The sequence below is a fragment of the Dreissena polymorpha genome, chromosome 6 (genome assembly GCF_020536995.1).
Source record: "Dreissena polymorpha isolate Duluth1 chromosome 6, UMN_Dpol_1.0, whole genome shotgun sequence".
Taxonomy (NCBI): Eukaryota; Metazoa; Mollusca; class Bivalvia; order Myida; family Dreissenidae; genus Dreissena; species Dreissena polymorpha.
The window spans coordinates 100,724,328-100,750,273 of NC_068360.1; the positions used below are offsets into that span (position 1 = coordinate 100,724,328).

The window sequence follows — 25,946 nt, forward strand, 5'->3', positions numbered from 1 at the left end:
AAAAATCCAGTTTAAGGGGAAAGCATCGTCCCTGATTAGCTTGTGCTGTATCACAAATTTTTAACAGCACTAGGCAATATGTAATTTAAAAATGATGTTGAATATTCTCTTTGTTGGGGATGATTTACAGCTGGTTGAAAACAGTGCAGGGATTACGGACGAGACAATTCCAGACTTGAGTACGATGACCTTGGGCTCGGAACTGTCAATCACCGAGGCGTTCAGTAAGACGGGGGATATGAACGAGAGCAGTGACTCCCTCAACTCTTTCGAGAAACACGAGATGTCGGAGGCAGAGTCATCCCATAATTATGATGACGATGGCCTCAGAGGTAGATGATATCTTGTTTTCTTTTTAAAATCGTGAGTGCATAGCATTTGAATAACCGTTGCCCAAGTTTGTTCTTTCAATAATGATTGTATAAAGGACATTGGAGTTTTCATAGAATAGCTAGGGGCCAAGCAGAAATGTGAGAGTCTGTATGGTCGTGTGAGTCTGCTTTTTCATATCCCTGCAAAATAATGCTATAATAGCATGGCAATTGGTTTGTAATGGGCCAAATATTTATCTTGCAAAACTGTTCATATTCTAGCAAAAGTTTGTTTGACCAGCATTTTTATTGGTTTTTCACTACACAATTTTTTATTTAATTCAAGACAATGAACCCAATCAAAGCTGACTTAACCAAACATTTACCAGTATTTTGTTAAGTGGACTTGGACTTGAAATGTACAGACAACAATACTGAAACATGGTGTCATATAAATGCATGATGCATTTTTTCTCACTTGATAATTATAAAAGTACATGTATGTATTACATAGAAGCGTAAATGTGCGGCACTTTATGAAAACAGGGTTTAATGCATAAATTATGTGTGTAAAGTGTCCTTGATTTGGTTGTGCAGTCTAAACAGGCTAATCTGGGACAACACTTTCCACTAAGTTTGGATTTTGGATTAGAAGATACTTAAAACAAAAAAAATCCATACAAGCAGGGAATAATCTAGAATTTACTATCTATGGGTCCCTAAATTCGCAGATTTGAGACCAATGAGTCCCAGGCCAAAATTAATGAGTCCACCTTGAAAAAGAATGGGTCCCAAATTTTGCAAGATACCAAGTAGTGAAGAAAATATGTCTAAATCACACTAGCTCAATAACTATACTTGCATTAAACTTTTAATTATCTCAAAAACTTGTTGAAACCAAAAAAACAAATTCAGAGTTATTACTATCTTGTTTGCCTTCACATAGGCTATAACATTATCTGTTACATGAATGTAACCTGTTATAACATTTCAACTTGATTCAAATCGATGATAATATTATTGTTAACATCCGAATTGCGAGCTTGATAATATTATTGTTTACGTCCGAATTGCGAGCCGCTGTCCTACCGTTATTAAAGTTTAGATTTGTTTGTTTTGGATTTAGCTTCAACACCTTATTTCGGAGGCATTTTTTTCTGTAATATTTATGACTAAGTTACACAAAGTTAAAGCAGGTTTTCATCCAGGTACTCTAGAAAATATCATGACACATTCTATTTAAAAGGTCGATTCTAATTAGTTCGTATTATACAGCAGCGGCTTGACTAGAGCCAATCAAAAGACATGTTGTAGTCTTCAAGCCTCATTCGGTTAAACTCAGCGTTCATTGCTACACTCTTGACTCGTACACAAGATGGTTCGTACTTATCGTGATTCGCATAAACGTTAACGGATACAGTTCAGCAGTGCGTCCGAGTGGACGCGGATATTTTAAAACGATGTGCCTATTTCCATATTTGTGCGTCATAGATACAAGCAAATGTATTTTTTTCTTAAAGAAGATATTACATCAGCATGCATCATATTTTTTTAGTGGATTCTTCGAGAGCAGACAACCTTCAACAGATTATAGAGGCCAGGAAACACAACTTTATGGTTCAAAGTGAACGGAGAGCAGCGGCTGCTAAAGAACGTGCACTGGGACAGCGTGTATCCAAGGACAACGACCACCAGGTATTCTCTTTGCCCAAAATTACAGCCTTTTTCCCAAAAATCTTATCAAAATTTCCCCCCAAAAGATGCCAAACTTTGCCAATAAACTAAATGAATGGTTTATTGAGTTTATTATACAGTGATATATGTCCATAGCACTTAATAAGTTCAAATATGTAATTCAACATGAACTTATAAATCATTAGAGTACTGCAATTTATAATGTTATATTATTATAATTCATGTTTCATTTTCCCTGATTTGATTGTTCATCTATTTTTCCAAATCCAAAAGACACTGGCAGTAAGATATAAAGCACAAATAAAATCACTTCAGCTGTTCCGAGCTGTTCCTGTGAGCATTGTCGCCGAGCCTACCCTGTCGATGGCAGTCAGCTCCAGCAAGGCGGAAAGAGGGAGATCTCCAACAAAGAGTCCCAGACGAGAAAAGCCGGCTGGTTCTAGTGACCGCAAAAGTATATTGGAGGCTAAAGAAAAAGAAGAAAAAGATCATAAACTGGCAACCACAGCTACGGCAGCGACATCAGTGTCTTCAAAGTCGCTGAATAGAGCTCTGCAGCCAAGAGGTTCTGAAAGTCCCCGACCAAAAGACAGCGGGACAGATCCCAGCGAGTCAGGCTCTCGGGCCAAGGATCATGGGAAATTCGGATTCGGAAGTTCGTCGAAACTTTCCCTCCGAGAGTCATCACCATCTCCGAACTCATCATCAGAGGAACGAGCCCATCATGGGAGACTTTTTGGTGAGATTCAGCAGTTTGGCGGGTCTGCTGGCCTTGCTGCAAGGCAGTCACCCTCGCCCTCACCACCGACAGCTAGAAAAACTCCGCCTAAAGTCATGCCTAAACCAGTGCGGAAGAAGTCAGACGAAGCTCCACCAGTTTCGAAACCCATTTCCCAATCCAGCGCAGGTGCCTCGGGCCTTTCTAAGACTTTGTCATCATGGAAGAAGAGTAGAGCTGTGTCAGCTCCTCCTGTTTCCAGATGTGAGTTTGCTGGCCTGGCCTGTTGGTATTCGTTATCTTTTTGGGCCAACTATCATTTCCGTGTGACGTCTCCCAAACCCCAATCTTAAAAATGTTTAAAAATAAATAAAATATTTAGTGCTTTTTTAAACTTTCATTTCATGTTTCATCAGCTAAGTATTAGTGAAATTAAAACTACTTTTGTATGACAACTTGGACATATCTAAAAGAATTTTTATCTTTCATCGTAGTGCTTGACTCCAGTCAACAGCACGAAACCCTCAAAAACTCAATCAAAGTACTCCCAGAGGAGGCTCCAGTACCCCTGACTGAAGAGGAACGCAGGAAGAAAGCTGAGGACGAACTCTACGAGAAGAACATCAGGTAGGTGAAAGAGACGTGGCTTGATTGGCTGATTGGTATATGACGCTGGCTACGCTGTTGGCTTGATTGGCTGATTGGTTTATAAAGCTCCCTACACAGGTAACGGCATGTTCGCACCAGTTTGCGGTGATTTGTATGTGTAAGTGAATTGTCGAAACCCATATACTTATTCAGCTTTGCTATGCTTTATCAACAACCGTGGGCTCTTGTCTAGAATGACTACTATCCCATAATTCATTGTAAAATAATTTATATATGTCTGCATTAAAGTTTCATGTTTTTGAAAAAAAGACTTTCATAGGCACATACATTCTTGGATTTCTTATTTAGAAAAAAAATGTGTTTGTCATTTTCCAAAGTGTTTTTTTTTTAATTAAATTCAGGAATCACAAAATCACCAAAAGTTAACCCATTTATGCCTAGTGGACTCTCCCATCCTTTTAAATTGGATCAATTTATTTCTAAAATTAGGGATGTCAAGTATATTTAGTTCTATATTTAGAATATTTCTTACAGAAATTCCTTTAAGCAAACAGCGCAGACTCTGATGAGATGCCGCATCATGCAGCGTCTCGTCTGGGTCTAGGCTCTTTGCCAAGGCCTTTCTTCTAGAAGTTAGGCATTGATGGGTTAAATTTACATCAAATGATAGGGATTTTACAGTATTTCTCAGGCATTTAAATGTCCATGTTTCAATATAATATCAGGAGGGAAATTTAAGAAATGAGACAGTATTTAAGGTTTAGGTGAGGTCAGTGTTAGCTGTTTTGTATTAATACTGTCAACAGGGCAATTAAAGTTTTATTAACTTCTGTTTATTCTCTCACCCTGTTTATGGAAGGGACATTATAAAATACTATTATGTACAATGGGTTTTGACAAAGTTTTTACCATTGCTTGCATGGCGCTATTTTTTTTAAATTCCAATGACAGATTGCCTACCAGTAATACAATTCTTCTGTTGAGCACTAAAAAGGCCATAGTTAATAGCTTATACATTTTGCAGAGAGTGGTCAATAAGCCTCATTGGCTTTTAATGGAATTATTATTGATTAGTTTTTGTCTTTTTTTTTTATATTCCATTTGATAAAAGCCAGAAAATAATACTTTTTTTGTTTCATTAAAAAATTGTTTATACTCTGTGTAGCAAGTACAAACATTGTATACATATATTATATATTTTTCAATGTAATTTGTAAAAAACACACAATTATTTCTATAACGAAATGTTTTTCTTGATAATGTTATTATTCATAAGTTCGGGAAACGTAAAAAATTGATTACTGATAAAGAGTTTTTGAATGAGCAAATTGCATTACTTTTAATGATTAACATGGTAATGGTGTTTGGTGTTAATTGTCAACACCTGATAATTGTGTGTTTGAAAAATGGAAAAAAATATTTTGTTCATGTATTTTTTAATATACAAATAGTTATGTCACAAATAAAATGTTCAAAATTATCTTGCAACAAAAATATGTTTTAATATACACACATGATTTACTGATATGTATTTAAAGTATAATTACTTTTTAATAATGAAATAAGTTATGCTCACATAAAATGTATAAGGCTTCCACCAATAGTTTATTTCTATTTGTGACAAAACTCATTTATTGTTAGCAACTCATCAAAAGCATAAAAAATTCATTTTAACTGGTTGAATTTCTTTTAAAAATTGTATTAAATAATACATGTATGTTAACGTATAACTAGTTTATTTAAGTTACAAATACGGTTAATCTAATGTATTTGAATGCTTTTGTTGAGTTGCTGTGTTGTTTTCCTGCATATTCATTCATGGCCAATAAGGTACTCGGGAAAAGTGTAGCATGTACGCAAGTGGAGTGTAACCCATTAAACTGTCTCACACAATCTCACACGTGGCTGCATGTGCTGTTTGTTTTGTACTCTCACCCTTTCTCACACCAATCACACGCTGCTTTAACCAAGTAAAAAGGTGGTACGCCTGATGTTGTTGTTGTTATACATGTTGTTTTGTGATGTATACCTATGAAAAGAAGTAAACAATTAATGACAATTCAAAAAAATTTGTTTGGAAAATGATAATTCTTTGGAATTGTATTTAATAATGGTTTCGAAGTCAGTCTGAAATTAAAATTCAATATTTAATTTTTTGTATTCTTTAAAATGCCATTTTAGTACTAAATCAATTATAATTTATGTTTACATTCTTTAAAAGTATCAATGTTTGTTCTTATTTTAAATGTTAAAGAATTTGCAAAGCATTTACCTAGACATGTAATACGTTTCGAACACCATTTTTATAACTTTCATTGTTTGTTTGTGAACTTAATTGATCAAAGTGCATTAAGATATAAAATACCAATTCCTTTATATTATGTTATAGGTTAAAATGTTGATATAATTGTGGATATTATTATATAAAGTATTATAATATATTTTATAACAAATTTTACATTTAACAGGGCTTACCCCATCAGAAGCAAAGTAAAAATGTCTATGTGCAAACAGCATAAAACCAGAACAGCCTGCAAGTAACTCGTAGTCTGTTGAGGTTTTTATGCTGTTTGCTACTCATCAGTATCTAAGGGTTGGACATGAGGCCTTTATATCTTGAATATAATAAGAAATGTTGTTAAATATGTTTTTACTTTCTAAGGGACTACATTTGGGTCAAAATACATATCTAAGTGGTAAAGGGTTTAATGAAATGCATGAGAAAAATGTGTGAAAAATATGATATTTCACAATAGAGACTGGTGTGCCTAAGATATTGTAATCAACCCTTTCCCATTTAGATACGTATGTTGACACATTTGTAGTCCCTTGGGAAGTTAAATTTAAATAAAGAACTTTCTTTCTACATTCAAGTTTAAAGGCGTTGTTTCCATACCTTAGGTACTGATGAGCAGCAAACAGCATAAAACCTGAACAGAACTGTGAGTTACTCGCAGGCTGTTTTGGTTTTATGCTGTTTTTACATTTTAACTTAGCTTCTAAGTGGGAAAGGGTTAATTAAGGTGTGGGCCTGCATAAAACTGGGTGTCTAACCAGGAATATACTTGTGCATTAATAATGACTATTCTCAATATACAATTACACTAAAGCACTTCATGATATTCTTCCCATCTAAAATATGTACAATTATATTGTGAATATATTCTTCTCATAATTGGTTTTATTACTACGTTATCTTTAGAAATATATAATATGTACATGGTAGTGAATATTGCTGTCATAACAAAAGCACACACGCTATTGTTATCACCATATGTCCAGCTGCCATGCAGTGTCATGAGTTGTGTCGTCATATTTGAGCTGGTTATCACACTAGAGGCCCCATTTTTCATCAAATTTTTATTAAACTTTGTCAGATTGTTTATAGTTACAATATTCCAAACATAACAAATGAATTCCTGCAACCAAAAAGTAGGTCACCATGTCAAAGTTAGAAAACCTTGTTACCAAAAATGTATGACCCAATTTTTATGAAACTTGATAAGAATGTTCATATTGACAATATGTAGACAGAGTTGAAATCCTGATAACGTTTGGCCAATAACAAGGACAAGAGGTCAAATCTTTGAAGAATCTTGTTATTGCACTAAAGGCTACATAAATTAATCCCCTTCAATGAATTTTTTTCTGAATGTTTATTTTGACAATATCTAGGACAAGTATAAATCTGGATAATGTTCATTGAAAAACTAGCTCACTTGGTCAAATTTTAGATAAACATTGTTCCTTCTCCAAAAGCCAAATTTATTACTCAATACTGATGAAACTTTGTCACAATGTTCAAATGGCCAATATCAAGGCCAAGGTTGAATCTGGGTCAAGGGTCAAACACCAGGTCCCTTGGTCACTAGGTCACTTTGGCACCAGGTCTCTTTGGCACCAGGTCACTTGGTCACCAAGTCTCTTGGTCAACTCTTGAACATTGGTGTACCTTAAACTCAGACGCATGCATTAGGGCCATGACGGCTCTTTTAACCTTTCCCACAAAGAAACTTTTTTTGACACATTTTTAGTCCCTTAAAAAGTCGCAATTAATTAAATACTGTTCTTACTGAATTCAAGTTTTAAACGCTTCATTTCCAACCCTTATTTACTGATAAGCAGCAAACAGCATACAACCTGAACAGACTGCGAGTTACTCAATATACAATTATCAACTAATAACAACATATTAGAAATATAACCAAATGATAACATCATGAACAGATAAATATTACTCCGACTTCATCTGGAAAAATTTATATATTTTATAACAGACCTAAACAAGTCACAGAATCATTTATATATATGTTCCTTAGATTGAATAATTGCCTTCTGGTTTGTTCCAGTAAGAATATAGAAATTGTTAGAGCCACACAAATCCTATCATCATCTTGCATCTGTTATAAGAGAAATAGCAATAGGCATTTTGCAATTTAGATAGCCTCTGCTACCAAAGTGGATATAGTGAATTATTATGCCCCTTTTCGAAGAAGAGGGGGTATATTGCTTTGCTCATGTTGGTTGGTCCGTCCGTCCGTCCACCAGGTGGTTTCCGGATGATAACTCAAGAACGCTTGGGGCTAGGATCATGAAACTTCATAGGTACATTGATCATGACTCCCAGATGACCCCTATTGATTTTTAGGTCACTAGGTCAAAGGTCAAGGTCACAGGTGAAGGTCACAGTTACTGGAAATAGGCATTTTAAGGATTTAGCATGGTTCAAACAAGGGAAACAACTACCGTTTATGCATGTTCTTTTTATTACAGCATTGCCTCCCTTTAATTCATTTAAAATCTCATTTTACAGCAGAGATTCCAAATTTGACCTGTAAATGAGCCCCATATTTACTGCCAGTGCTAGGTTACCTTTTCCCATTTGATCATTCTTAAGTATTGGTATTGTAATGCTGCTGCTACTGCTGCTGCTACTGCTGCTGCTACAACTACTACTACAACTACTTCTACTACATTACTACTACTACTACTACTACTACTACTACTACTACTACTACGTACCACCACCACCACCACCAGCACCACCACCACAGTGACAAAAAACGTATTCACACAATGGCTGCTACTACAACTTATAGCCCATATAGGGGGGCATGCATGTTTTACAAACAGCCCTTGTTTTGAATTCTGATGCTAGTCAAAATGTGTTAGTTAGCTTTAAAGCAGAGCCTATGCAGTATTAATGCCTGTCTGTGATTTATTGTTTAGAGTATATCACAACTACTTTTGGTTGATAACACTTGAATAAATCAGATTGCATTATTTTAAGAAATTCCAAATCGCATATCATTTATGAAATTGCTAGTTGCAATGTTCATGAATAACACTCTCAAATCTGTTCCATCTGTTATTATTTAAAGAGTTCCTTCTGTAAAGATTAATTGGTACAAAACACTGTTTTTTAATAAAAGAAACCGGTCATATTAAAATTTCTTTTCAAAACAGGGTACTGTTTTGTAAAGATTTAGGTTTAGTTATTTCTTCATGCACATTTAATATAATTTTTTTATAATAAATCATTATGAAAACATTTTTATAAAAAACACTCCTGAAATGCAAGTTTGCATATACTTTGATATATGCATAAATTAAATTTCCTCACATAAACATGTACAATATAATATAAACAAATTAATATATAATGCATACAAATTTTAAATGGAAAATGTGATATCCAAAGCTGTATGATTTCATGTTCATGGCTTTCAGGGGTGCAATTATTTAGTTTTAAGGCAAATATATGCATCCAACTGGACAACAGCATTTTGTAGTGTTGTTTAAGTTGAAAAATCCTTGCATTTATTGATTTAGATAACAATTTTTAGTAAAATTGGGCCACTGGCTATATAATTCTAAGCGTTCATAAATTTCTTATTAATATTTGAGGGATATGTTACCTTGATCATTTTGTAAAAGAATCTTCCTATACAATGATGTGAAACCTCAAAAAATCTGAAAATGCATATACCCGTTTTGAAGGAAAATGAGTTTTTTTGCCTTGCGCCTGTTCTTTTGATTTTTTGTTCAGCAAGGCAAAAGTAAAGGTCAGAAGAGCTTGTAACATGAAATTTGTCTTAGCGCAAGGTATCTTAATAAGGCTTTGATCTACAATCATCTAAATGGGAATGCTCATTATGTCATACAAAATTGGCGACATGAAAAATGTTTCCACACAATATGTACAGTTTACTTTGAACTATTATTATCCAACATAGTATGCGGGTAACTTTAGGTGAACTTTAGAAAGATAAATTAATCCTTTTTGATGTTAATCTGACAGAGGTCAAGGTTACAGAGGCCTGTATCAGTAAATAGCTTAAACACAAGATTTATAGACTACTTAAACCTAGGTTCATTTAAATAAGTATGCTGATTAGCAAAGTTTACCCTTTGCATGCTGGGAAATTTGTCGTCTGCTAAAATGTTGTCTGCTGAATTTCTAAAATTAGCATTTTCTTCGATTTTTTTTTCAAAGAATACTATCAGAATAGCAAACAGTTTGGATCCTGATGAGACGCCACGTTCTGTGGCGTCTCATCTGGATCCAAACTGTTTGCAAAGGCCTTTAAAATTCGGTTCCCGCACTGAAAGGGTTAAAATGCCTATGTGTAAACAGCATAAAACAAGAACAGCCTGCGAGTATCTCATAGTCTGTTCAGGTTTTACTCTGTTGGGTGCTCATCAGTATCTAAGATTTGCAGATGAAGCCTTTAAAACTTGAATGTAGTAAGGAAGGTCAAATTTTTTTTTTTAAAGAACGATATACATATGCGTGAAAATAGGTATCTAAGTGGTAAATGGTTCACCTAGGTTCATTTAAGTAAGTATGCTGGTTAGGAAGGAAAATGCCTATAGATTTGCCAAACAAAATATAAAAGGTCAACGTCACTAGGCATGCAATATAAAAGTAATCTCTGTAGAACTGCACAGTTTGATGACTTTACAGCAAGTCTGTGGGCATACATGTTTCACAAACACCTTGTTAAGTCTATATGATTAAAACATAATAATGTCTGACCAATTACAGACTTCTTAACATTCATTTTGCCACCCATGTATTGCTGCTGTGTATCCCATGTTTATGTTTTCGACATATCAGCCTATAATTATTATGAGGATGCAGCATGGAAATATTGTCTGACTTAAAAACTTTCAAACATATAATATGGTTCCATCCTCAAGCCTCAAAATGTATAGTGATATATAACCTCCACTTGCTGGTATTTTCCACATGCTCGACACTTATCCTGTTTTGTTGGCTTTGTTTGAATTGTAGGAATTACAATCCGCGCTTGTTTAGGTTGCAACACAAGCTCGACACAACTGACGAACAAGACACGTCAAACAACTCTGTCACATCATCATCTGACAGGACAAGGGATTCAAAGAAGGTATCTCTTGCTTGATTGAGTCTTTGTTTGGCTTGACCTTGTAATTACTCTGTGAGCCTAAGTAGAATGTGTTATTATTATTATGTCCTGGCATGCTGTAAAAAATACAGTAGTATATTACTATTATAATAATTATTATTAAGGGTATTATTAAGTAAATAATTTAATTGATTCCATCTTCAAACAAATGTTTAAAAAAATGTGTTTTTGTTTTCATAAGTTAAACATATCATGTATTGAAATATACAATTAATTTATTGAAATCATACAGAAAGAGAAATGCCATGGGTTTCTTTGCTCTTTTAATTGATTGTTAATTAATTTTTTGTTATACATAGGGGCGTCTTTCTTCAAGTCTGCCCTCAATCTCTGAAGACTCAATGTTCGAATAATACAACTGTAAATAGCATGGTTTTCTGTGCATGCTTTTTTGTTGCCATTTAATGCTCGAAGTTCATTATTTAGGATATCTTGAAGACAACTCTTTCTGCATAATTTTATTTTGAATTGTTGGCCAAATGATGGACAGTGGTGTGGTAGAGAGGTGATAAAATCTTGCTAGTCTGTTGTCTGGTTTTGTATTTACTTGAAATACTGTTTAATAATGTTACATATAGTAAATACATACAGAAATGTATTTAATACATCAAAATATTGTCCACAACTGAGGCTGGAAATGTTCATGGTATTTGCATAAAAATGCAGTGTTTAGAATACAATATTTTTGTCTTCATGTTCCTGCCTTACTTTCTGTTAACAATTTGCAAGCATGCTAAGCACAATAATTTTGTACCAGATTGTTATGTCCCCCTTTGAAGAAGAGGGGGTATATTGTTTTGCACATGTCGGTCGGTCCGTCCACCAGATGGTTTCCGGATGATTTCTCAAGAACGCTTAGGCCTAGGATCATGAAACTTCATAGGTACATTGATCATGACTGGCAGATGATCCCTATCGATTTTCATGTCACTAGGTCAAAGGTCAAGGTCACAGTGACTCGAAACAGTAAAATGGTTTCAGGATGGTACCTCAAGAATGCTTACGCCTAGGATCATGAAACTTCATAGGTACATTGATCATGACTCGCAGATGACCCCTATTGATGTTCAGGTCACTAGGTCAAAGGTGAAGGTCACAGTGACTAGAAATAGTAAAATGGTTTCCAGATGATAACTCAAGAATGCTTAGGCATAGGACCACGAAACTTCATAGGTACATTGATCATGACTGGCAGATGACCCCTATCGATTTTCATGACACTAGGTCAAAGGTCAAGGTCACAGTGACTCCAAACAGTAAAATGGTTTCAGGATGATAACTCAAGAATGCTTACGCCTAGGATCATGAAACTTCATAGGTACATTGATAATGACTGGCAGATGACCCCTATTGATTTCTTGGTCACTAGGTCAAAGGTCAAGGTCACAGTGACTAGAAATAGTAAAATGATTTTCGGATGATGACTCAAGAATGCTTAAGCCTAGGATCATAAAACTTCATAAGTACATTGATCATGACTGGCAGATGAACCCTATCGATTTTCAGGTCACTAGGTCAAAGGTCAAGGTCACAGTAACAAAAAACGTATTCACTCAATGGCTTCCACTACAACTGACAGCCCATAAGGGGGGCATGCATGTTTTACAAGCAGCCCTTGTTTTTAGCTTGAATATCCACCGAATAGTCTGAACTAAACTACTCACCCAAATGTTGGCATGAAAATAATGCTCAGGTTAAGTTACAACATCGCCATTTCATCTCCATCTCAATTCCACTGTTTCTTCTTCAGGTATAGATTTGATGCTTTATACATGTGTTTTTATGCTCCCCCAAAATTTATTTTGGGGGGAGCATATAGTTGCCGCTTTGTCCGTCCGATGTCCTTCCGTCCGTCTGTCCATGCAAAATTTTTGTCCGGGCTATTTCTCAGCAACTTATGACAGGAATTCAATGAAACTTTATGGAAAGCTTCACTACAAAGAGGAGATGTGCATGTAATCAGCGGGTTCTAGTCGGATGATTTTTCACAGAGTTATGGCCCTTTGAAATTTTCTATATACTGTACATTTAGTGCAATGCTTGTCCGGGCTATTTCTCAGCAGCTAATGACTGAAATTCAATGAAACTTTATGGGAAGCTTCACGACCAACAGGAGATGTGCATATTATCAGCGGGTTCTGATCGGATGATTTTTTACAGAGTTATGGCCCTTTGAAATTTTCTATATAATTTTTTGTCCCCCCCAACAACTGAGCCCTCAAGACGTTTCCTTTTATCTGAATATATAGTGCAATATTTTGACAAAACAAAAACATTGGGGAGCATCACCCGTCTCCGACTGTTTCTTGTTGGTCATTGTGTGTGGTCACTGACCAAGTTCCATAACTCTGACATGCAATTTGGCAGAACTATGCTTACATTTTGTACTGAGGATTTTGGTAAAGATAACTGCAACATCTTCATAGCACTCTTTGGCAGGTTTTCAATATAAACTTTATGCATGTGATGTGGTCATTGTTTGAAGACATTGACAAGTTTGATGACGATGACTCTTTTTTGTGATGAAGCATAATTTTTACCCTTTTTAGTACTTGCAAATTTGGTTATGGTAAACGTGCAACATCTCCATACCCCTGTTTCTACTAAAACTATGTGGTTGAGCTTATTGTTAGGTCCCTGACCAAATTCCTTATATCTGACCTGCAATTTAGCAGAATTATGCTCCTTTTTAGCTCGGCTGTTTTCGGAGAAAACCCGAGGTATTGTCATAGCCAGCTCGTCTCTGACGTCCGCCGTCCGCGTCGTGCTAAAACCTTAACATTTTGTTAAGGTTTTGAACATTGGCTATGAAATCAAAATGCTTCAACCTACAACTTTGAAACTTCATATGTAGCTGAACCTTGATGAGTTCTACATGCCACACCCATTTTTGGGTCACTATGTCAAAGGTCAAGGTCACTGTGACCTCTTAAAAAAACAAAAACAATCTTACAAGCTTTCATTTAACCAAAACTGCACCCGCAGCCGAGCGTGTACCCGTTATGCGGTCTCTTGTTATAACATTCTGGTTACATTTTGCTCCTAAATTCCTTTTATCTCTATATTTACTACACATTATCGAAAAAAAAAAAAGAGACCAAAACCATTGTCTACCTCATGCTCCTTTTTGTACACAAAAAATTACGGTAGGTTAAGGTTTGCTTGCAAGATGAAATTAATTTTATGTATAATAAAGTGTGAATGCAACAAGTAAATATCTTCATTAAGACTTCAGATATTCAATTGAAACTAAGCACATGTTTGGGATCATTGTACTATCAACAACTAAGGCCCATAACTGGGAGATGCAATAGCAGAATTACGCCCCTTATTGTAATGTTTGTAGTTTAAAAATTCAGGTAAGCTTTTGCTTGCAACAACTGTTGTCATGGCTGACATGCACACCTACCATGGGGTCGCATTTGTGATCTGTCAGGTCAAGGTGAAGGTCACTGTTACTTAAAATAGTTAAAAAGTTCGTGCTCAATATTTTCAGTAAGGTTGGAGATATTTTGGTGAAATGGTTTGAAGGTAGCTTTCATGCAGACCTAGGCTTGGACTGCATTTTGGGCCAGTTGTGTCAAAGTTGTTCCACTTAAAATAGAATAGGTTTTCCACTAAAAAAACTAAAGTTTTGGGGTTTTGATGGAGGTATTGTGCTTTTTTGGGGGGGGAGGGGGTTTCGGTAGCTAAAATGCAGACATTTCCAAATTTAACTGAACTAATTTGTTAAGTGCTTAATAGTTGAAAATCATGTTTCTTGCTCGCTATGATTATATTCTTGTTTTTAATCATAAATGTCAAGCTTTAAGCTTGTATACCCTAAATAACTACTGTAACAGTTATTAATCTTTAAATATCGGTATGAATTTATGATTTACGGATTTCAGGACAGAACATCCCTATTACTATCAAAGCTTAAGAATAGTCAAGTGTGCTGTCATGGGACAACGCTTGTTATTATGCAATGTTTCTGTATAAGTAACTGCATGTGGACACTAATTTTCATGTTTCATTGTTGATTTTCAACAGGTTAATTGATGCACAAATATTGATGGTTAATTGTGAAGCTTTTCTAAATATATGCCAAATGCCAGTAATAAGAATATATGGTGCCACCAAGCCATGTTAAAAAGCACAAGTAATACTGGTAATAAGTAAAGGTACTAATTTGTTGACAGTTGAGAGCATTATTTGCTGTTCAAGTGATTTAGATTATGATCCAACGCTTGTCTAAAAAAAACATTTAGGTGACATAATACTCTATTCCTAACATGCAATAAACCAGATAACAAGCATAAATGTCATGTTGAATTTACCATATGTCTGACAAGATTTTAGCTTAAAAGGATAATATGTTGGATGTTTCACAGAGTCTGCAAGATGATTTTCAAAATGTTGACATTTTCTGGTCTTCATTCTGAGTATCATGTGTTTTGTCCAACAATATGTTGAACTTAAGATATTTACATTTTCAGAGGTATGTGTTTTGTTTAGCAGACAGTTAACATGAAATGTTGCCATTTTCAGCCGAGTCTAATACCAGTGAAGAAAAAGTAGTATGCTCAGTTTGCGTATGCAGACTAAGATCTGTAAACAGATGGTTCCTATGTTTGACCTGTTAACAATGTTGTCAATGTCAGTGTAATTTTGATGTTTTGTTGTCAGTGAATCACCTTTTACAAATACTTGGGCCTTGCTCAGTGAAAAAGGGGTTTGATGCATGTGCGTAAAGTGCCATCCCAGATTAGCCTGTGCAGTTTGCACAGGCTTATTAGGGATGACACTTTCCGCTTTTATGATATTTTTTGTTTCAAGAAAGTCTCTTATTAGCAAAAATCCTGTCTAAAATATTTACAGTCTGCATAGGATTATCAGGGCTACACTTTCCGACATGCATTCAAACGCCTTTTCACAAAGAGCGGCTCATTTGTATCTTAGCTATGGGAATTTGCAGGCAATTTGATTAAAGCCAGTTTCAAATCAAAGTGAAAACCGCTCAGGAAAATTGCTTAGATACAGTGTTTGTGAAAGGCAGCTCTCTCTGAACTTCCTGTGTCTGTTTCCTTCGTCTGTTATGACTGCCTCCCAGAAATCACCTGGTCTGTGTACTTCTCATTGGTCCTTCTCCTTTGTCTTGTGTCCTGTCACGTAAGATAATGCAAAGACTAACATCATGTCTTGAAGTGATACAAGGTGTTCACATCCTCGCTTCATGTGACTGATAGTGTGTCATGTTGTTTCATATAATCTAATACTTGACATTATATCACTTCAGATAATCAAAACGTTTGACACCCTCTACTTCATATTTTACAAAATGTGCCATAAGTGGTCATATTCTGTTGATAAGTCATGGGTTGGATTTGATCAGCTTAGGTCCAAATATTATAAGATTGATTGAAATAACTTTTGCCAAAAATAGCTTTTGATTTATTGAAATAACTTTTGCCTGAAAAAGCAATGGATTGGTTGGAATAACTTGTGCCAAAATTATAATTGGGGTGATAAGCATTATTGTGCGCAGTTGTGATTGGTTTGATTTGAATAACAAGTGCCCCAATATGAGGGTTTATTGATGTGTTCTGTTGTAAATGGCCATGGATAAAATTTAATCTGAAGATCATGGATGAAAGCTTGTTTAATTGCAGAGCTTTTCATGTCCTCTTCTATGTTAAAGTACAGTTCTTTAAAAACAATTGCAAATTTTGTTTCTATGGCAATATGGTTGAACATTTCATAGGAGACAGATGGAGAGCATCATATAAGAATGTCCCAATTTTCATCTCAAAATAAACGCCTCATGGCCTTAATATGTAAGTATGCTCACGTGGTTTTCCAAATGTACTACATATTGGTCAAGGGGTGTGTTCCGAAATATATTTATCTGTAAGATTTGCAAAATATGGTTCAGCTTTCACTTTATTCTAGATCCCATGGTAAAATCACATTTTTGCAGTCATTTTTCATCTTTTAAGCACCATAATGGTGTTTTCATGTATCACATATTTGTCATTTTCTAACCTGTAAATTGTTTCTTACTGTATGATGTGAATAATTGTCAGCCTTTATTGTTGCAAACATCATTAACCTTTCATATATGACCATTTTGTACCTTTGGTGCAAAAATTTTTAACACTGTAAATTCAATGGACATGCATAATTTATTTTATGGTTTATTTGCTGAAATATGTGCCCTTAGATTTGGTTTTGATTTTTATGAAATGAGGTACAAACTATTTTGAGATGATAAATTCACTGCTATAACTTTTTTTAAATCTATCATTCTATCAATTTAACGGACACTTCATCACATGAGGTCCCATTAAAATAATGTAAAATCATTTTCATTGTTTTGTGCATGTGGCCTGAATCAAGTTTGTGATGTTTGTTATACAATACTGTGTATATATACCAGTTTGCAGTGCAGTGTTGGTGGTTGTATGTGAATATTTTCTCTGGATAACGTGTGCTTGCCCTTATATAGTGAACATCCTGCCAGGGGACCGTTTCAATTAGCAACTTACTTTTAATGCCATGACTCCAAGTGTGACAGACTGTTAACAGACTGTTAGTACACTATCATAATTATTTAAATTAAAATGTCAAAATACATAATGTTTCTTGTTGTTAATGTTATCTCATTTATATATGTATAGTAGCAGCAGTGCCTGTAAAATTGGCTTACATTATAAAAAGAAATAATATACTGCCTTTCTAGCAATTTTCAAATGTAAATATATTTTGATTTTAAGAAAGTGTTTCAATTTCATAACAGATACTAGCCTCTTTTGATAACAAATTACATATTTTTGAATATTTCTAATTTTGTCATTATAATTATCAACCTAATTTTTACATAAATTATTCAAACTTGAAGTTTATTTCTATGCCATATATTTGTTTGTGCATAGATTAAGGTATTCATTCAAAAAAGTATTCATAAGTAAATTTGTATAGAAACAAAATGAAGTTGTATTTCAATATGACTTTAGAAACGAAGGAAATTGCATAGAAAACGGGTGAGAATTTTAAAGTGGTATTTGTACATTAGTCTCTCATTAAGTGTTATATTTTCTTTGCTTTAAATCATGTATAAAAAGATTCAACTCTCATTCTTTCATTCACTGCCTTCACCAAATCATGAACTGTAATATGTTTCATTTATTTAAAAAAATGTTACAATTTTGTCAGTGTGTTTGCTTATAACATATATAGGATAAATCATATCTAATATATTTGTAGAAATTATAGAATTTATAGTATCATTTGATCTGTTGATTTTTATGCCCCCGATAGGGTGGCATATAGCAGTTGAACTGTCCGTCAGTGTGTCAGTATGTGTGTATGTCAGTCTGTCCGTCCGTCCGAAAAAAACTTTAACGTTGGCCATAACTTTGTCAAAATTTAACATAGCAACTTGATATTTGGCATGCATGTGCATCTCATGGAGCTGCACATTTTGAGTGGTGAAGGTCAAGGTCATCCTTCAAGGTATCCTTCAAGGTCAAATGTCAAATATATGGCGTCTGTCTGTCCAAAAACTTTAACATTGGCCATAACTTTTTCAATATTGAAAATAGCAACTTGATATTTGGCATGCATGTGTATCTCTCGAAGCTGCACATTTTGAGTGGTGGGAGTTTAAGGTCATCCTTCAAGGTCAAAGGTAAAAAAAAAAAGAATTCAAAGCGGCGTTCTCATAAAGCTGCAAATTTTTAGTGGTGGAAGTTCAAGTATAAGGTCATCCTTGAAGGTCAAAGGTAAAAAAATAAATAAAAAATATTTATTTTTTTCAAAGCGGCGTTCTCATGAAGCTGCACATTTTGAGTGGTGGAAGTTCAAGGTCAAGGTCATCCTTCAAGGTCAAAGGTCAAAAAATAAATAAAATATAAGAATTATATTTCAAAGGGGCGCAATAGGGGGAATTGTGTTTCTGGCGAACACATCTCTTGTTTTAAATATATTAAACGTAACTGCTACTTTTAAGAACATAATATAATTAAGCAAGTTACTTACTCATAAATTTATTGAACTATTATTACTGTAGCTTAAAGGACATATTTTTGTTTTAATGGAATTAACAGTTTTAAAGTTTTCCCTTTCATAGTATATATAGGTTTTTTTAGCTGATTTTTCAATGACTTTCAAATAAATAAAACGAAGAAACCTGTTTTGTAAGATAAATAATGCTATTTCTAAATATTTTTTTCTTTTGCTGCTTAACAATTACCAACAGCAATTGCAACTTTATCTTGAAAAAATATTATCTATCAGTGTTGAATGAATTAAATAGTTTTCTTGGTCCTTGTACATTTTGTTTGCTCAAAAAACCTTGTTATCAGTAATTTTCACAGTGATGTAAATATGATAAACATTGATTGCTTGAACATTGACTATAGTAAGAAAACATTTATATTCAATTTTTGCATTTATTAATTATGTTGTTGTTTTGTTTCCAGGAATCCCCAGATAACCTGAGAAAGCAACGACGCTAAACTTTCAGGGCGACCTTGTGGGTGAAAAAAATGTCAGCCTGCAAATGAAACAAGTTTCGGCCTGCACATGAAACAAGTTTTGGCCTGCAAATAGAATGTTTGAGCCTGTGACTACAACAAGTTTCTCCAGATTACTTATACCTATATTGCTACTGTTAGTTTTGATATTATTTAGTTTGAGGATTTTCACTATGGGTAGATTCTGCAATGGAATTAGGCTTAATACAAAGTAGATAGCAAACTTAAGTTATTTCACTAAAGAAATGCAAACACATGTTTACATATTAAAAAGAATGTTAACTGGTGTTAAAACTTTGAAATGGTGATGGTTCTAAAAGCATCTAATAACTGTCATTCAAAACATATAAATGCAGAATATGGTGTGAAATAAGCCAATCGAATTTGCGAGGAATTGGTTAATTTAAGATGTTTATACAGCTCTGTATATATGTTTTTTATTTAAAAAATGTTTCACAAAGCCTAAACATGTACCTTACTTTTATTTTATTTCATACTTCACATAGTACATTATTATTTGTACTGGAAATTGATGTATAAGGTAATTTTAATGTTTAGTTACATACATATTCTTAACGTTATGGAATGGTTTATATTATATAGATTTAAGTTTTGTTGTCATTTTATATGATACATTCTTCACTAAAACTATTTTGTTTTTCACAATAATTATACACTATAAATATTTGTTTGTAAAATACATGGTTGCCAGAGCTCCAGATAAGGGTCGTATTTTCGTAATTACGAATTATTTTCAAGTCCGTTACGTATTTATTTTAAAATCTTGTTGTACCATTAAGAATTACAAAATCAAGTTACGAATATTATTTTTACATCAGTTCATATCGATTTTTATTGAGATCTTTTCGGTGCTTATATAGAATGGTTATCGGGTTTGTTTAACAAAGCGCATTTTTTCCAATAAAAGCGGCGTGTACAGTCTATATGTCAAAAAACAATTGCGGCGCCCAGAGAGCATTCTAAAAAAATGCAAAGCGTTCAAAAACACGCTTTTAACATATTGTACGCAAAGTGAGCCGAAGTTGAATGTTAAGAAAGACATTATAGAAAAGATCTTATACGATGTTGTATCTTTAATAGCCAACACAGTTGGAAAAGCTAAAAAAACGCGACAAGACGGGTCCAAATTTAAACAAAAAAAAACATTGAATGAGTGGAAGGGACATTTCCCGTGGCTAATCGTTAAAAAGATTGAAGGGAAGACCCGTTTAATTGTGAAATATGTAAAATTTCATCGAAGTTATGCAATCTAAGCACAATTTGGGCATATGAAGGAATTTGAAAAATAAAATTGTATAATACTGAATAGACACTGTTGAACTCGTATAAATAAAATTGCTAGTATGTTTATTTTGATTTTTTTGCATGAAAATAACCATTATTATTTATTTTTAGGTCATTTAGAAAAGTTAAGAATTATTTTCCAAACCTTAGTAGTAACGTTAAGAATAAAATTTCAGAGTTAAGAATTCTTTTTGAAAATCTGGTAGTAACGTAAAGAATTTCACAAAACCTTATCTGGAGCTCTGGTTGCTTTGAAATGCAAACACCTTGTACAAAAGATGTCATTGTTTAAAGATGTTTTCAAGCCTTCTTGATTGTTTGGAAGATAATATTTATGTTTTGATTGTGATGTAGGAAAACCATGTATCTGATGCTCAAATTGTGTATGTGTATTCTAATATCAACTGCTTTGATATGTGGAGTGTTTAATACTTCTCATATTTCAAATCCGTCCAACATATTTGGGATTCTCTGATATTGTTGTAATTACAATATATTATTTATTTGTTTAAATGTAAATTGTCAGAGAATTATTCTATAAGGATAGTGTTAGGATGACATATTTGTATATCTTATATTGGTGCACATGTGGTTTCAACTTGTTATGTTGAAATTATTTACTCACATAAATATAAATGAGGAAAAAATTATTTAAAATAAAGTGAAATATCCATCCATTATTTGTTTTAAGATTCATTATTCTTTTCGAGATTTATAGAAAAAACAGAATATTAATTTCTAAATGGGGAATCAAAAGTTCTTGGTGTTTTAGGGTATGGCGATTAGACTTAAAAAATGTTGTTCTTTTGTCTTGCTAGACAGCTATGATTTATTAATTATTAGGGATGTATTCTTTATCTTTCTATAAAAAAAATCCATAGTTTTTGTAATAGAGTGATTACCTTTGTTTGTTTTGACAGTTCTGTATATTTTGTCCATTGTGTAATCGCCCAAAAGGGACATTTTTTAAATTATGCATAAATATATTTAAACGGAAGTAATCAATGAATTATATGATAATGAAAAAAAATCAACATTTTTACAAATGAAATAAGCAATATTAATGTACTCTTTCATTATAAATAGCAATTCTTCTTCATGCAAACCATTTGAACAATCATTTTAAGAACATGCAGATTTTGTTCAATATTGTTCAGTTTTTCAGTGCTGCACTTTTCATTGTGTTGAAGGCAATATTGTTGGCTAGGTAGGAGACCTGCACCATACCAAGTTTACGCAGCCTTCAAAGCAATTATATAAACAAGTCTAATTCAAAGGTTTGAATCCAATTATATTGTAAGATATATGTATTTACGATGTACGTATTTACAAATGTAAATTTATTATTTGTAAAAGAAACAGTTGATCACACCTTCCAAAAGGTGTGTCAACCAAGTTCTTATATTTCACTTAGTTTTTATTGAAGGGATGTCTAAATTAGATGTTAGAAAGTTTTGGTTATATTGTCTTGTGCTATAGCTGACTTACGAATTGTTTATTCTTCATATATTTATTGTAGTGTACATAGTCTAGAATATGTGTGAGTTTCTTGTGGATATAAGCACTATTTATAACAAGAAATAAAACATGTTTCAACCATACCTGGGAGCTTCCTTTTAATATTTTCATTTCATTTCCACCATGGTCAACATACTGAGTGATACATGTAAAACTATCGTATCTAATATGTGCATAACTTTATTCAATGTTTTTAATGGTTTATTATATGGAAATATATATGATTTACATAATTCGCCGTTTAAAACAATGAACAATAACAATGCAAATTATCTACAATGTTTTATTGTGAAATGACGGCGTTTTTGTGTATATCTAACTACCTTTTTTCAGTTAAAACCTTTAAAATGAAAATAAACGGCGGAAAAATCATGGAAAAAGAGGTATTCTTTGTTGTTGTTTTTTTTAATTTATTCATTTGGGATGATAGAAAATATTTTAACTCTAGGCAGCGCCACTTGAAAAAAGAGTAATTTATTCGTGATTGACTTTATCGATAATTTACTAAAACATGTGACAAGTGCATGTTTTTATTTATTTCGTACCCACGACTTAGTCATTGTTTCCACTACCTCAAAAATCGCAAGAAGGAGTAAGGAAGTAATGGTCACGATTAAGTAAGTCGTGGGAACAAGTAAGTAAGTCTGGGTTCGACAAAGGTAAGTTGTTGGAACGACAAAGGTAAGTTGTGGGAACGACAAAGGTAAGTTGTGGGAAAGACTAGTGAACTCGTGGGAACTTCAATACTTACTCGTAGAAACGATTAAATAACTTGATGGAACGAGATAACGAACTCGTTGTAACGACATAATGTACTAATCAAAATATATGTTACAAAAAGCGTGCATACAAACGACAGGCACAAGGAAGCAAACATAATTATGGACAATATAAATCAGACATATTCGCGTTTTAATGCTTCTCAGTCTTAGCGTATTCTGATTAATTGATTGTGTACTTACCACGAGGGTAAGTAATCATCCCACGAGAAACTTAGTTGTTCACGAGAGTAAGTTTTGTCGTTACCAAGAGTAACCTATGTTGTTACCACGAGTTTCTAAGTAGTTTCCACGACTTCCTTATCCTTTTAATAAGTAGATGATCTCATTATCGTTATCAAAAACGTCTATGAAACGAGTTAATGGGAAGCGTACTACATTGTTGTGGGAACGAGTTAACAAAAGCATGCACATGCAACATCTTTGCAGCCGTACTTGGTTTATACATGATCATGTGTTATATAGACGCTTAAACACTATTTAACGTTGACATTGGGTATGTAACACCAGACAGTAGTCTGCTGCTAAGTTTGATAAAATCATGCCCCTTGAGAATAAATCTTGCCACACCGCAGGGTCACATTTTACGTACTGTATTTATATTAAAATAACTTGTACAAGATGACCTCTGCAATGACAAGGTTCAGATATGAAATATTTGTTAGTGGTCCTCTACGAAGTAATACATGTCCCTGGGATCAACACTGGTCACATCAAAATGGCAGTGTTTTTTTTTTTAAACTTTCTGAGCCACATGTTATATATTTAGTATGTAACATCGCGATGAAGTCATCTAAAACGGGCAAATCATGCTTTTTGGTTCCAAACTTGCTGAAATCGGAAGCACATGATTAATAATTAAACACGCAAACGCGTGTTTTTAATTAATTAATATTACGCATGTGAGTTATTTAGACCCATCTTTGTTACCCTCTTGTTTAGAATTGTTTCTCTAAAAGTTGCAGGATACAAATGTATATACTATGATGATTACGTAAATGGCATTATCCTTACTTACCAAGAGGGAAAAGGGTACTGGTAGTACGCAGTTTTGAATTAAACACATTTTGGTTCCACACTAAGTGAATATTTGCCTGTACACAATAGATGTTTTTGGGATAAATGTTACAATCGCATAAGACATTGAGATTCTGCCAACTGTCTAAATCGTTATTGAAATATTCCTCGTAAGCGAAATGAATGAAATCACGGATTTCACATAATAATGGATGTTACCTTTATATGTATGCAATATTTCGTTAAATGTGAGCGTTAAATAAAAAAAAAACTAAGAAATAAATGTAGGATGAACTAAAGTGACATTTGAGGAGATGTGAAATCTCTTGCTACTGAAACTGGGATTATCAGAGAGCGTGTCGGCAACATATCAAGGTTTGTCTTGAATAATGCCCATATTTTAATTGTCTGACATTGACCTTTGCACCGGGACACTGATATCAAATACGACTCATCGTCCCATGAACTTGTTAGGTTTAAACATTTTTTATTCAAACAAATGAACCAAAAATCATCGAAAAATAGCGCAAAAGATGGACACATTCTTTACATGTATAAATAGCCGAAAAGATGCCGAAATATTGTCATCGTATACATTTGACAGTATTTAGATGGTAGCTTATGGATTATATGGCACAATCTTCCGTGAATAGTCAATCAGCAGTTAATTTAATGCGCTCATACCGTGTGAATAATATCGACTCTAAATACCAGCATATAATTAAACTTGCTGTATTAAGTTCAATAGACGGTTTCTAATAATTGAAACGGTTATCGTAGAATAATGATAACATTTATAAACATAATTTAGCTCAGTAGGGTATTGCACTTATCCAGCTCAAGCTTTGTCGTGTTTTTAACATAGTTTAGTAGTAGAGATGGAGAAAGAATAGTAGAAGTTATTTATGGCATGCTTTTTTCTTGAAGAATTATAAATTTACAGTCCGAACGATAATTTTTATGATCAGCCTTGACCTTTTATTGTGATGTTGACCTTATTGTTTCAATTTCAATATTGATAATGTGTCTTATAAAAGTTGTATTACATAAACATACGTCCCCATGACAGTAGTTTCTGACGTTTATGTTTGAAATGAATGTGTGTGATTCGATAAAATAAAAAATAAAAACAAAACCAGAAGGTAGTCATTTCGGCGTCATAAAGAGCTATTAATAAATCTAATGAATACTTTTCTTCATGAAACAGCCCGCACAATTAACCTAGGTGTGTAAATCAAGTCTGAGAACGATAGACCTGTAACTAACTTCCGTGTTATAAAAACAACTTGAAACATATAGACTGAATACATGCACTCGCTACTTCCTGATTATTTGAACTGACCTTTGTCGATGTTTATGATGATGATAATATTAACAATAATACTGATACTACTACTACTACTACTACTACTACTACTACTACTACTACTACTACTACTACTACTACTACTACTACTACTACTACTACTGCTGCTACTGCTACTGCTACTGCTACTACTACAACTACTACTACTACTACTACTACTACTACTACTACTACTACTACTATTACTACTACTACTACTAGTCTACTACTTCTACTACTACTACTGCTACTACTACTACCACAACTACTACTTCTACTAATACTTCTTTTCCTACTACTACTACTTCTACTACTACTACTACTACTACTACTACTACTACTACTACTACTACTACTACTACTACTGCGGCTGCTGCTGCTGCTGCTGCTACTACTACTACTACTACTACTACTACTACTACTACTACTACTACTACTACTACTACTACTACTACTACTACTACTACTACTACTACACTACTACTACTACTACTACTACTACTACTACTACTACTACTACTACTACTACTACTACTTCTAATACTACTACTACTACTTCTACTACTACTACTACTACTACTACTACTACTACTACTACTACTACTACTACTACTACTACTACTACTACTACTACTATTACTACTACTACTACAACTACTTCTACTACTACTACTGGATATTA

General features: G+C 33.7%; 1 protein-coding gene across 5 annotated transcripts in view; it reads left to right on the forward strand.

Moving 5' to 3' along the window:
• LOC127836082 (uncharacterized) overlaps positions 1–20,163 on the forward strand; it is a 97,722-nt gene extending 77,559 nt beyond the window's left edge. The window contains exons 20-26 of one of the 5 annotated variants that reach the window (XM_052362510.1): positions 131–332; positions 1,867–2,006; positions 2,322–2,988; positions 3,219–3,351; positions 10,631–10,745; positions 16,528–16,600; positions 19,247–20,163. In XM_052362510.1, the coding sequence (XP_052218470.1) occupies positions 131–332; positions 1,867–2,006; positions 2,322–2,988; positions 3,219–3,351; positions 10,631–10,745; positions 16,528–16,600; positions 19,247–19,248 (1,332 nt within the window). In that variant the 3' untranslated portion in view covers positions 19,249–20,163. Of the gene's footprint in view, positions 1–130; positions 333–1,866; positions 2,007–2,321; positions 2,989–3,218; positions 3,352–10,630; positions 10,746–15,314; positions 15,388–16,527; positions 16,601–19,246 lie in introns of all 5 variants that reach the window. The other 4 variants (XM_052362506.1, XM_052362509.1, XM_052362505.1 and 1 more) reach the window with 4 other exon arrangements.
• The last annotated feature ends 5,783 nt before the right edge of the window (positions 20,164–25,946 follow it).